Here is a 14,014-nt window from a genome sequence, read left to right as displayed (position 1 = left end):
CCTCCAGACATTGTCAGATTACAACTCCTATCATCCCTGATGGAACCCAACATCATCTGGAGGGCAACAGGTCCCCCATCCCTGACCTTAATTCTAATTTAAAAGGTTTCTACTTGGCTGCTGGTGAACAGTCTAGTTTTCCAATGAAGTGAGCCATCAGTGTTAGGCCTACCAAAGAAAGAGCTCATAAATCTAGAGAGGATAATCTCCCTACCCTACCTACTATATCAGTGCTGACAGCAGCAGCAGCAGCCTCTGCTTGAGGGTGGGTGGAACCATCTTGACTGAGCTGACTTCATCCCTGAATAATCTTCATCCCCGACTGATCCACAAGTCTTCAAGGGCTATGATGCCACAGTGTCTGGAGAGTAGTATTCTCCAACTTGGTGGCCTCCAGATATTTTGGACCCCCATCAGCCCCAGCCATCATCTAGAAAGCACCAGGTTGGGAAACGATGTCAAGTGATTTGTTAGAAGGCAGGAAGGGACAGATCTATTTGCCTCCAGATCTTATCAGTACTCACAGTGCAGCTCCTGCTGGAACTGAAGGCAGCTGCTTTATACAGAGTCAGACCAATTAATCATCTAGGTCTGTATTGTCTACACGCTGACATGCGGCTCTCTGGGGTTTCAGACAGGGCTTTCTCCAGCCCTACCTGGAAATGTCCAGGATTGAAACGGTGGCCTTACCAATCCAAAGCATGAGCTACCCAATGAACTGTGGCCCTTCATCCAGTTACTCCTTTGTCCCAGTGATATGACAACACAGTGATATGGCAACACAGCTTTTAGGGCAGTACTGCTCTATTATTATTATTATTTAAAAGTAGGAGCCACCTGTAAACTTACCTCAACCTTTTGGGACCAACTCATATAGCGGGAGTAACCAATGTGGTGCAGATGTTACACTACAACTCCCATAATTCCTGACAATTGGTCATGTTTGCTGAGACTGATGGGAATTTGAGTCCAACAACACTACGTGGGGCTACCCTTGGGTCTGGTTCAGAGGCTCAAGCAATATGCTGCAGATGGAGAGTTGACGAGGCTAAATTTTTTTTACTGGCTGCCCATACACTACTGGACTGGGTTCGTAGTTCTTTATTAATTTACAAGGCTCTTAACAGCTTGGGTGCAGGATACCTCAGGGACCATCTGATGAGTTAAACACATTTTGAACCCCAAAATGTTCTGTGGACCCTAACATGCAAAGACTTGCAAAGGCTGTAAGAGAGCACTCTGAGCCTCCTGAAGGTAGAGGCTGCTTCAAAGACTGCTTCTGAACAGTGCTCTTTGAAGCAGCCCCTCCCTCCCATTCAGTGGCGTAGCGTGGTTGGTCAGCACCCGGGGCAAGGCAAGTAATTTGTGCTCCCTAACCCGTGGATTTGCGCCCCCTAACCCTAACCCCCAGATGTTGCGCCCGGTGCGGCCGGCACCCCTGCACCCCCCACGCTACACCACTGCTCCCATTTGTGCCTCTGGAGGCTCAAACAGAACTGAAAGAGCATCTCTTAAAGCCTTTGCACATGGGGTTCACATTTTTTAAAAAATTGGGGTTAAAAGGGGGTCCTCATCCTCAAAAAAGTTGGGGAATGCTGTCTTAGGAGATTCAACTCAGCAGCTCTCAAAGCTATTTGCCAAACCTCTGCCGAATCAAAAGAGCAATTGTGAAGTTGTAGGAGTGCAGGGCGGCGGTGTGGTGAACTCTGAAGTAGACTCTGAACAAAGATTATCTGTGCCCTGTGCTGAGAGTTTGTTTTTGAGAAAAGAAACACCGTGTCTTTGAATAATGGTTTGTTTTGCTTCCTCTCCTGCTGGCTGGCTTAGAAGAACAAAGGCACATACAAAACGGCGCATGGCCATTCTTTCAAGAGAGTCTCATGATAGTCTGGAAAGGCTGCTCATATGAACCCTTGTCAAAGCTGGACCCTGGAACTGCTTCATTTCACGAAGCTGATCTGCACTATAGAGCTCCCTGTCAAATTTTGTTTCTTTTCATGACTCAGCAGTAATCCCTGCAAACTTCCTATGCAACACAAGCTTCCTTCTCCCAGGACTGTAGGATCGGGGTCATTATCCGCCACCACCTCCTGCAAAAAATAGTGTTGAATTTGCACAGCTGCAACCCAACATCCCAATAAGGATTAATGTACACATCACATGACAGCAGCATCTGCCAGAGGCACACTGGTCCTTCTCAGAACAAATTCATAACAAGAGAATATAGATAGATACACTTCTTTAGAAGTTTGTAACCATCTTGGTTTTCAGGGAGCCACAGCTGAGTGAAATCTACACTTTGCTTGAGCTACACAGCTGTTTTAAGGATATGTATATTTGTACTTGTTGCAAGAAACAGTGGTGCATGTACAGCAAATATGATTCCTGCATAAAGGGTATGAATTGGCACTTGTCTCCCCCGCCCCTAGTCAGTGTCAGGGGAGGAAAACGACTCATAATGAAGGAAGAGGGGTACAACAATAATGTGGAAGAGACATTGAAAAAACTTTTGTCTGTTCTAACTGTGGGAAAGTTCATGTGTCAGTTCTATTTAAATACATACTGCCTGTGTTAACTTGTTCAGGGTTTAACTCAGGGGTCGGCAACCTAAGGCCCATGGGCCACAAGCAGCCTATGGGGGTTGTTTAACCGGACCACAACCCCCCCCCTGAACCGAGCCGCCTGCTCGGCAAGTCCCCACGCACTGCGCTAAACCGGTGCAGCGCGGCGTGGGGACTCACTTCTGTGGCACCAGAAATCGTGTCTGCACAGACGTCGGAAATTGCATCTGCACAGACGCCAGAAACTGCGGGCATGCGTGCTCGCGATCTGGCCCATGGAGGGATCTCCACTGGAGTGAATCAGCCCAGGTGAGGTAAATCTTGCCAACCCCTTGTTTAACTTCTCCCGCATAATGAAAGAAAAAGAAGAAAATGTAGCATACAGGGGTACCAACTATAGGGGGCTCTGAGTGCCTGAGCACCCAGAATTTTTTTGTTGTGGGTGCTCAGCACCCACACCACAGGGCCCCCATGCAACTTCTGAGGTATCACAAGGCCTTTCTGATGTCTTGTGAGGTTTCAGAACCTGATTTTTGGTACCACCAGAAGTCAGGTTTCAAGACTGGGGGCCCTGCATAACGTCATGACGTCATGTACACTGGTCACCCATAACCTGGGGCCCTGGTAGCGTATAAAGCCAGCCACCATTGTCAGGGTGTTAATAGTGGCACAGAAGCTAGAACATATTATGCCACACACTAGTCTTGCTGCACATGTAAGAGGCAAAATTGTTTCCCTAACTATACAACCAAGCTTTTTCTTTTCAATCCTAACCCATTTTAGAATTTGCATCAGGAGCAAGCAATGTTCCAAAATTCCATAGCATCTGTCCAAACTGGGTTTAGAGAGAGAAGTACTTCCCGGAAAAATTCTCACCTGTGTATTCCACCCAATACATTTATTTCTTTAGCAAAATAATTCATATCCTGCCTTCCTACTTTGCAGCAGAGTAGTGCCCAAGGCAGCTAACGGTCAAAGAATAAAATAATCACCAACAATTAAAGAGCTAAAAACAGAAATAGCATGGCAGATAATTAAACATCACAGTCAGCTTAAAACATCAAGGCAAATAAAACATTTCACAGACATTAGGCAATCCTTTATGGGATCAGAGATCTAATTTTGTCTACTTATGAGGAGAATACAAGTACCAGAAATGGAAGGTGACTAAAGAACCTACACACCATCAATACCATCCAGCTTGCTTACAAGATCATCTGCAAATGATTCCAATGTTCCTTAAGGTTGGTGATACAGCTCTTAATGATTGCTAGAAAGATGAAAGCACGCTGCTTCCACAATGCAACACTCAGCAGCACTGCATTAATTAAGAACAAGATTCCACGCATTCTCAAAGATGTCAGGTAGTGAGCAATTTCCTGGTTTCTTTATATCAATGCCCACACACACAAAAATGGAACACAGTCTCTGAAGATTTTGGAAATAGATAACATTCCACAAAATCTGACTCCAGAATTTTATAGTTGACTGTGGAGAAGAAAACTTGGTAAGGAGGATAGAGAAAGCTACAAATTATATGAAAATCATAACAGGAAATATCTAGAAAATATACCTTTTTATTTTTGTACAAAACCAACTTACAATTTACTATCTGTATTAAATACAGGGGCAGGGAACCAAATCTGATGAGTGGACTGGTTCAAGGCCTCGCCCACCCCTTCAGGCCACTTTGACAAGTGGAAGAGAACCCCCAGCGTCAGCATCAGACAGCTGATTGACATCAACAGTGAACTTCACTTGGTCTGTTTGCAGACAAAGTGTGGATTTAAACCACGACTGCGTATGAACATTTTTCTTCTAAAATGTCCATTTGCAGGTGTGGTTTGAATCTAAACTGTGCCTGCAAACAGACAACATTAAAGGGACTTGCTGTCAGTTAGTGAGCTCTATGTACCAAATAGCAATTGAGAACACATTCTGAGCCCCCATTTGTTCCTTTGCAGCTGCATTTTTGCATGCCCCATACCTGATGTTTCATATACCATCAGCATGGTTTGGGGGAAAACAACCTCACAGGCCAAATTAATAGGTCTGTCAGCTGGAGGCTCCCCACTGCGGCTTTTAAAAAAAGATTCCTGGTTCCTAAATCATTTTGCTTCACTTATTTCAAAAGGAAGTCGCTAAAACCAGTTTGTAAGACTATATTGTTCCATTGCGCAAACATGAAAGGAGGGACACGCAATATTTGCACACTAATATGCATTCTCCACTTTTATCTTATCCTCTGCTTCCTGGGATCCTGATCCAGCTCACTGAAATTAGAAGATGCTGCTGAGTTTATTATGCTTTAAGTGAGAACTGTTAAAAAACTTCTCTTTCTTAGTGAGCTGTTAGTAGTTTAACCAATAATACACTGCATTCATCTCAGCCACATGCAAATGTAATGTAATGTTGCACTCCCAGAGGTACATGCCTACCTGACTCCAAAGATGACTTGAAGAAGGGTGCAGATTCCCGAGACAAAGAAGATGGTGCTGATCAGGTGACTCTGTGTCAGGGTATCGTGCTCCAAGCAAAGAGATTTGGACAGGATGAGAGGGATAGCAACAAGACCTCCAAGAGCAGTGAGGTAGTGCTAAGAACCAAAGAGAGAGAGAGAGAGAGAGAAAGAGTTAAGAGAAAGAGCTTTGTGTATAATAGCGGAGAAGACAGGGCCTTTTTGTGGTGGTACCCAGAATACAGAACTCCCTCCCTCCCAAGAGAGGTGAAGTTGGCTCCCACTCTTTGAAGCTTCTGCTCCCACTACTTTAATGTAGCTGGACGTCTATACTTTCCAGCTTTAAGAATGTGTGGGGTAGGTAAGGGTGGGGCTTCAAAAGAACAATTGGATACTCAAAGTGAGCTCCCAATTGTTTGGGAGCAAGGCATTCCCAAGACTCCATGCTATGCTTCAAAGTCCCAACAATCAAGGCTTCAAACCACAGCATCAGCTGACGTCAAAGTGACATCAGGTGACTGACAGGTCAACCCTCTGTCAAATTTGGACAACAGGAGTAGAGAGATAAGGATCTGGCCTGTTGGCCAGAAAAGGTTCCTTTTCTCCAATGTAAGCAATACTGTATTGCTTCAGACTGCAGGTAGGGGCTCAGATTGACTGAATGTTCTTTCACACACAAGAATCCACCCAAAATTGATCTATTGGAGAATGGGTAAATTGGACTCATTTTCCATATATATTAGTTTTCTACATAGTGTTCTTTTCAAGTCTGGTTCTGAGAATTTAGGCTATAAACTGCTTTGCGGGAATAACAAAATATTCTGGCTCTGCAGCAGCAGAGTAAGGATTTTTTAAATCTTTCCTCTCCCCCTCCCCTTACCATGCTCTGTCCCCAAAACCACTAATGAACACAGAGGAGAGGAACACAGGTTCTTGCTTTGTACCTGTCTTCCCCTCACTCCTTGCCCCAAGCTAGTGACAACTTTTGAGGATTAAATTGGGGAAAATCTTTAAAACACCTTCCCTCACCAAAATAGCTCCTGTACAAATAGCCTCCCTCCTCCAACAAACAAAAGAATGGTTGATATTCCTGTTGCTCATCTCACATGTAATAGCTTATACCTTAGCCCTGAGTTTCATTGACATAATGCCCCTATCACTAAATCAATATCTGAGCATTACCTCAAGGCTGCCCGCTACAGACTTTTAAAAAACTCCACTAATAGGATTATACATATTTATTACAAAATGATTTTTGAACTGATGAGAATGAGGAAGCTGCTTCATGTATCAAACTGCCTGAGAAAGTTCTGTCAGTACACCTGTTGACCTCTTGTTTTAAAGAGCAGGCAAGTCTGCACCTCAGACAGCTGAGGGAATTACAGAAGCCTCACAAAGCTAAAGCTGTGTGAAAAAGGAAAGGCTGAACTAGGGTTGTCAGAACCACTGTGGGGTGTTGTGCAATAGAGCCCTGGGCAGACTTGGGTGACTGAAATCCCCATTCAGTCATAAAGCTGGACCTGTAGTGCTGGCTCCATGTTTTATGGGGCGCTTGAGCAAGATACCTGTCATGGGCATCTCTCTTCCCTTCAGTCATTCCCTTGGCCTGCCTCTGGGCCCATTCCAACCAGTAGCCAACACTGATTCCTAGCACTCTCCCTCTGGGCCAGAGGGTAAAGAAAAAGGATGAATAGATCACCTAGGCAAGTGGAGCAACAACAGGACCAGGGGCTGTGCTGAGATAGGTTTCTGGTAGGTTGGAGCTTTCTCTGAGGGAAATTAGAAAAATGGCACTGCCTGCTATACATCTGGATTTTGCCAGACATTTAGCCAATTTCTGCCCAGACACTGCTTGCGGTTGCAGTATTCCGGATAGGTCCAGTAAATTCCGGACGTGTGGCAACCCTGTGATATGAGCCTTGGCAAACACAACATTATAATAATTTATAATAATAATAATTTATTATTTATACCCCGCCCATCTGGCTGGGCTTCCCCGGCCACCATTACCAACCTCTGATACCAATTCTAGTGATCTGAGTAGCCCCCAGTCTCTCTCTCTCTCTCTCTCTCTCTCTCTCTCTCTCTCTCTCTCTCTCTCTCTCTCTCTCTCTCTCTCAGACTCACTTGCCTCACAGGGTTGTTGTAAGAATAAATGGAATTACCCCCAAATAAGTAATCCTGAATTCTTTGGAGGGATATAATTCTCCCTTGAGAGACATAATCTCCCCCATATATGCACCACCCAGAGCATTTTTGCTACAATATAATCAAGCACACGTTGTGTCTCCTTTGCCTATTTATCACATACTGGCTGACTTTAAATCTGTTATAATTTATTATTAACCTCAGCCATAGATTTGTTCAACTGGTCACACAAGACCCTCCACCTAACTTTTCCTTCCAATCCTCACCTGAATTCCCAAGAAGATGCAGAGGTACCAAGGGGGGATATCTGTGACGGTGTAAGCGAGACGGCTGGAGTCTTTGCCTTTCTGCCTTTCTTCGCACTCTGGAACCGTGGCACCAGCTTCAGGGAAGTTGCAGTAATGCCCTCCATCATCAGTCTGCAGGAACCAAGGGAGAACATTTCAGTTAGGGCTTGAACCCGAGGGCACCAGCATTTGCTTCTCTGAAATGTGTTTTACAAAGTTACTGGCCCCTCTTTGGGGCCTCTGGGTGCCTGTCTTGCTACCTGTCTCAATATGGATGGATTGGAATGGAATGGACTTGGACTGGCAGGAGAAAATGCCAGAATACGCAGTTAGCAAAAATGACAGGGAGAATTAGAGATGATACAGAACAAAGATTTAATAGAGAATGGGACACTTACAGAGGATACCTAAAAGAGCATTGTAAACATCTAAATTCTTTGGCAGGTCTTGATTAATCCTTGCATGACAGTAGGAAACTTTACACAACCAAGACAATTGAGACAATTTATGAGAGACAATGGAAAGTGTGCAGTCGGAAAAAAGCAACTCAGGTACCATGTTGGGGTGATCGGAAGTCATAATGGAATCTGTTATGTATGAATCTATTTTTTTCTTTTTGTAATATGTATTGACCTTGGATTGTTTGTGTCGATTGTTGTTGTTTTTGCAAAATTAATAAAGTATTTAAAAATGTGGATGGGTTGGGAAGGGGAAAAAGAAAGTTATCTGTGAATCTATTTCAATTGTAAATCTTCAGAGCTGGCCCCTGTATTTTCTAATCTGTTCCTTCTTAAACAAGCTCACTCCAGTTTCATTCAGAAAAGTTACTGGCTTTACTTTAAAAAAAAGACAATAATACACTACAAATGTTTCATTTACCCTGCTCTTTCTCTGCAGCATGGTTTGTCACATGTATCACATGCATCGTAAATAGGAAATACATAATGAGGTTGAGCTGATTTCACTCTAGCTAAAGAGGACAACTTTTTATTTCTCATGTAACTATGTCAGTCATGGGGGAGAGAGGGGGGAGGAGATTTGAAAGCAGCAATGACACACAACGTAAAGAGAATAAGAGGCAGGTAATAAAATCTGCAGCAGATTTGAAAGCTAGAACGAGCTTGGACATTGGCCTAGTTTTCCCTCTCAAGTTTGTTATCATCAGGCTCCCTTTTTGAGGAAGAGAGAAGCTTAGCGATCTGTTCCACTTAGTTGTTATGAGGGGAAAAAGAAAGACCATTGAGAATTCCATTTGCTGAAGGTGGTCCAGAAACACACCATCTAATAGGAAACTCAGGTGCTGAGTGCAGGTAGCTATGTAACCAAAATTGGGTCACTGAGAAAATAAGGCAGTAGAAATTCCAAGATTTGCAGAAGTACAAGAAATGCTCCTGGGCAGAAGGGATGACTAAGGTGGCAAAAAGAGAGAGGACCCAACAGACATGTGGAGACTGGTCATTTTAAGTGGCCAATAAAATGCTGAGTATCAGTCATTAGAGTGGGGAGGGAAAGAAGAAAAACAGGAGGAAATATTACAAGCATCTGAGAAGGGGGCATTGCTGTCTGGAACCCCACACAGGAGCACTTAATTTTGTTGCAGTCCCTACTTGCTGATACTAATAGTAAAAATTAATAGTTGTTTTAAATAACCCTATGTACGGATCATCCAAAGAGCCTTAGTAGGGTGTAACAACAACAACAACATTGCTGGTACTATTCATTTATACAACACAAGCTGCGCATTTTCATTCAAACTTCTGCTATGGAGTTATTTGCATGTGGCTTGGACTCTTTCCAAACAGCACGAGGACTTGATTTACCAGACTTGCTGATGGCAAAGCAATTTAGCCCTGGAAGTCTAAACAGCAAAGGTATCCTCAAGCACAGAGAACAAAAGAAGAATACTGAATTTCCAGTGGTCCAGCTAGCATGTTGTCTAACCAGTAGTGGCTCTCTAGGGTCTCTGGAACAGATCTTTCTTAGCAGCTGTGATCCTTTAACTAGAGATGGATCCTGGACCCTTTTGCAAGCTCTGCCTGCTGATCCCCTCTTTGAGGCTATCTGAAAGCATAACATTTTTCACTGCTGTGCTGCTAGATATTATCTACATTGTTTACAAAGGTAGTCAGGCAGGTGTATTCCTCCTTTAGCCACGTATTTATGCATGTACACACATTTGTGCTCTTTTTTTCCTCCTAGACGTGCAGTCTAATTCTATGAAAGTTTACTCAGTTGTAAGCTCCGGAGAATATAATGGAATTACTTCTAAGCATAGGCATAGCTGGGAGGGGGGGGGAGGCAGCTGCCCCCCCCAGATCAAGTAAAACTATAGAAATACTTAACTAACTGACCAACCACATTGGTTCTGGCCCCCCTAACAAAAGTCATACCCCTCTAACAAAGTACCCCCCCACGAAAATCCTGGCTGCGCCCATGCTTCTAAGCAAGCGTTAACAAAATTGCAGTCTCAGAACCCACCTAAGGCATACCATGATGCAGGATAGGAGTGCGTAAACTTTAGGAACGTTCACTATCCTAAAGTTTTTAAAATGCTAACAATATTTCTTTGTTCTGGCCTGTCTTAATCTAGAGTAGCAGCAGAAAAGCAAGAGATTATCTTTTTTTTAAGCAGAGAAGGAAATGATAGGGAGTGAACTGTCATGTAATAAAAAAATAATCCATTCTTCCTCTCTTTTATTTGTCAAATTTAAAGGACTATACAAGTAGCGAATTGTTACAATTTACTCAGAAACAGAAGTGTATTCAACATAGTTCCACCACGCATAAGGGGGGGGAAAGAGTTTTACAAGAAATAAATAAGTTTTGGCAATTATAAACACAGCCTAACATTGCTAAGTCCAGGGGTGTTAACCCATGCCCACCCCCACCCCAGATTCCACTTCCCAGGAGACCTAGCCAGCATGCCCAATGGTCAAGGATGTTGGGTGCTGAAGCCCCAAGTTCCTAACCTGGCTTACTCTATCCATTTCTCTCTTTCCCCACTTTTTATTTTTATTTTCTTGTTGTTTGGTTTTATTCAAGCTCACTATGCAGGCATCTGATTTAAAATACAAATATAGAACTTACTATAAATATGGGGTTGTCTAGTCCATTTGGGTCCTTGTTTGAGGGAGTCATCTCCATTTCAAGGTTTCTTCAGCACCTTCTTCGAAAAAACAAGACAGAAGAGAAGATGAGATTTCCCATAAAACCTTCATGCTTCAAGCTCTGAACAAGCAGCAACAGAGAAGATGAATGAGCCTGACTTGTAGGAGTCCAAATTCTTTTCCAGGCATTCATGTGAGAATTACTGCAAAGGAATTTCCCTTTTCACTGGCTTGCTGAAATAACTCTCCCTCTCTTTCCACTCAATTACACAGGATGGTTAAGTTTCTAGATCTTTGAGATTGCCCTGCCTGACACACAGGGCAGTGTGTCAGTTTTCATGGGCATCACAGATAATTCATTAAAATTTACTGAGTGCCCTTCCTAAGTTAGTGCATATTTTCGTGTTGAGTAACAGATTTGTTTTTTCAGACTGAGCAATATTTAAAAAAAACATCCGCAGTTGTTTACCGTGAAATAGAGAAATGAAACTCAAAAACCATACAGATATACCTGTCACCTGAAGAATATAACTGTTTGGTAACTTTACATATTATATATATACGTGTGTGTGTGTGTGTGTGTGTTACACATCACCCCAATCTCCAAGAGGTGATAGACTCCACACTTACCCAGGATTTGGCTTCTTTGGAATGAAGGTCAGTGAAGATATATGGTTTTATTTACACATAAATATAACCTTAGCATAGGATGAGGAAAGAGGGTCTTGCAAAACTGACACCCCAACAGATCTTGCTCCTTTAGTTCTAGCCTGGACCAAGGCTATTCTTCTCCTATGTAACGGCTAGGTGAGTGGGGTGGAGAAGAGCCCACCCATCTGAGTCTGTGGCACAGAGCAATTTCTTTGCATAGGCTAAATCAGTGTTTCCCAACCTTTTTTGGGCAAAGGCACACTTGTTTGATGAAAAAAATATCGAGGCACACCACCATTACAGCCCCGTGACGTCAGCGCGCAGTGTCACGCCGGGAGGGACGCACGAAAGTGTAACTTTCAATTTTTTTTCCTCCCCCTTGCCGGGGAACCTCCAAGCTTTGGGGGGTGGGGGGGGGAGGAGGCAGCAAAGCGAGGGACTGAGGGACCCTAACCCTAACCCTAACCCTCACCGATCACCCGGGAAAGCATGCGAACGAGGAGCCCCCGTGTCCTGCTCCCGGCAGCGGACGGCACAAAGCGAGGAGGCCTGGACAAGGCAGCACGCTCCCCGCTCTCGCTGCATCGGGGCTTTTCTCCTCCAGGCCGCTTTCGAAGTCCCCTTCTCCGCTCCCAAGAGCCGGAGCCGCTGCTTCCAGGCCCTGTCCGAGCCCCGACTTGTGGCCTCACTTCGAGGAGCGCCTGTTGCTGGGGACGGGGCTGCATCCCCCTCAGCCGCCGCCTCGCTTCCTTCCAGGAGACCCGACGGCTCCCCCTCTCCCACTCGCCCTCCTGCGCCCGCAGCAGACCGAGACCTCCCCGCCCCCGCCCGGCTCGGCCCTACCTGGGCGCCTCCAAGCCCGGCCGGCTCCGCGTCGCGCTCCACGCCGGGCAGCTGCAGCAGGGGCTGCGCGGGGGCGCACGGCGGCCCGGCTGAGCGCGCCCCGGAGCCGCCGCGCCGTCGCTCGCGAGTCCCTCCGAGAGCCCGCGGGACTGACTCCGGAGTCGCGAGGCGGCGCGTCGCCCAGGGAAGGGGCGGCTTCCCACAAGCACGACGACCGAAAAGAGCCCAGCAGAGCGCACGCCCCGGAGGACTTGGGGGGGGGTCTGTAGGGCATCAGTGGCCCCCAGAATTCTGCCCGCCCCTCGCCTCGCCCCATTTGATCCAGATTTACCCTCTGGGGAGAGCGAGCCCCGGCCCAGCAGGGGGCGCCCTTGCTCCGTCCTCCGGGAAGCAAACGCCCTCGCCCGCCTCCCTCCAGGCAACATCTCGCGGCACACCAGGCAACATCTCGTGGCACACTAGTGTGCCGCGGAACACCGGTTGGGAAACACTGGGCTAAATCATGGTACTTGACTAGCTAGCGAAAGCCATTACCTTGACAAAGGAACCAGTTCAGGCAAGTCTGCTCTCATACGTTCTATCCCCACAGATACAGGATCCCAAGATACTACCCACAACAAGAAATATACATACATATATACATGCATGTACACACACACACACACACACACATATACATCCATATAGTTTTTAATCGTCTAATGATAATGAGCCTACCTTGAAGGCTTGATAGTGGGAAGCCAATATACATGTTTTAAATGTTAGATTACGGATCAGTTTTAGAATGCAGTTGGGTTCTGATGGCAAGGAAGTAAAAGGTGTAGCAAAAGAGGAGATTAGGGATGGGTGTTTGGTCTGTTCCAGCAGGGCTCTCCTCTTATGTTGCTTGGTAATAAAAGGCTCTACCACCCCCACCACCCCCGCCATAACATCCATCTGTTATTAGGAATGTGGGAAGTGTAGCCAATTAGGCAATTAAAAACAACATAGAATTCCACAATGCGATTTTTTGTTAGAACAGTTTGCTTGAGAACATTCCCATCACGATTGGTCACCAATTATTCTTTCAGTAATCCAAACCGGGGAAAGGTGAGCTGTCTGACTTATTGCAATAGTTACTCAGAAAACCCTGGCACGCTATCTCAGACTCCGGTTGAGCATGCAGAAGAGGTAACCAGCTTAAGAGAGATGCGACTCCTCACACTCACTGTGCTTCATGCTGAAACTTAGCCTTCAGTGACAAATTTTAGTGGTAAGGTAACCATTTTCTTGGTGCATCAAAACAACAAGAAGCAAGGCACTGGAACAATGTGCCCTACTTCCTAAGATACCACATGCTGTTTTCAAGATGGACTGAAAATCTTACTCAGCTATCTCTTTCATACTTCTGAGATTTCAGTCAGGATTATCCAAACACTTTCAATTGTCTCTCTGCAGCTCTGAGGATTGGAAGCTAATCTTCTCCAAGAAAACAAAAGATTCTCAAAGATTCATAGGAAACAGAGTTCCGTACTCAGTAACACAACTTGCTTCATTTTCCTGTGGCCTTGTAGAACCATGGCACACACTCGGTACCACAGATTCCTTGAGCATTAGGGTCAAAATATTAGGTCTGAATGAAGTTTCAATATTTAACTAACAATCCAATAGCCAAAGACTGCCAAATAAAATCACACGGCTATGGTATGCTTGGCCAGCTATACTGCCACAGGACTGGGGAGAGGAGAGGAGGGGGCCAATATGCAAGGTGGTGGGTGTGGGGCTGCCTTGCTCCTTTCATTATAAACAGGGGTGAGAAACCTCCAACCCATGGGCCAAATTTGGCCTGGCATGGGTTCGATTTAGCCCAGGTAATTTTTGAAAGCCACACCCACCTGCCCCATGCCTGAAAGCATATATGAGACACGACTATGTTGGCTATGCAACCAATTTCCCCATGGATAATTCGATCACAAAGTC

General features: G+C 45.2%; 1 protein-coding gene across 3 annotated transcripts in view; it reads right to left on the bottom strand.

The window, feature by feature from the left end:
- Positions 1-14,014, bottom strand: part of LOC309379430 (solute carrier family 23 member 1-like) — a 42,890-nt gene that overhangs the window by 20,584 nt on the left and 8,292 nt on the right. For 2 of the 3 annotated variants that reach the window (XM_081928579.1, XM_081928581.1), the window contains exons 2-4: positions 10,542-10,620; positions 7,434-7,586; positions 5,000-5,157 (exon numbers count right to left, since the gene is read on the bottom strand). In XM_081928579.1, coding sequence (XP_081784705.1) covers positions 5,000-5,157; positions 7,434-7,586; positions 10,542-10,598 — 368 coding nt within the window. In that variant the 5' untranslated portion in view covers positions 10,599-10,620. The remainder of the gene's footprint in view (positions 1-4,999; positions 5,158-7,433; positions 7,587-10,541; positions 10,621-14,014) is intronic. The other variant, XM_081928580.1, reaches the window with a different exon arrangement.

The sequence above is a fragment of the Podarcis melisellensis genome (assembly GCF_964234715.1).
Source record: "Podarcis melisellensis genome assembly, chromosome: 10".
In the NCBI taxonomy this organism is placed as follows: domain Eukaryota; kingdom Metazoa; phylum Chordata; class Lepidosauria; order Squamata; family Lacertidae; genus Podarcis; species Podarcis melisellensis.
This window is presented reverse-complemented; position numbering and strand designations above follow the sequence as displayed.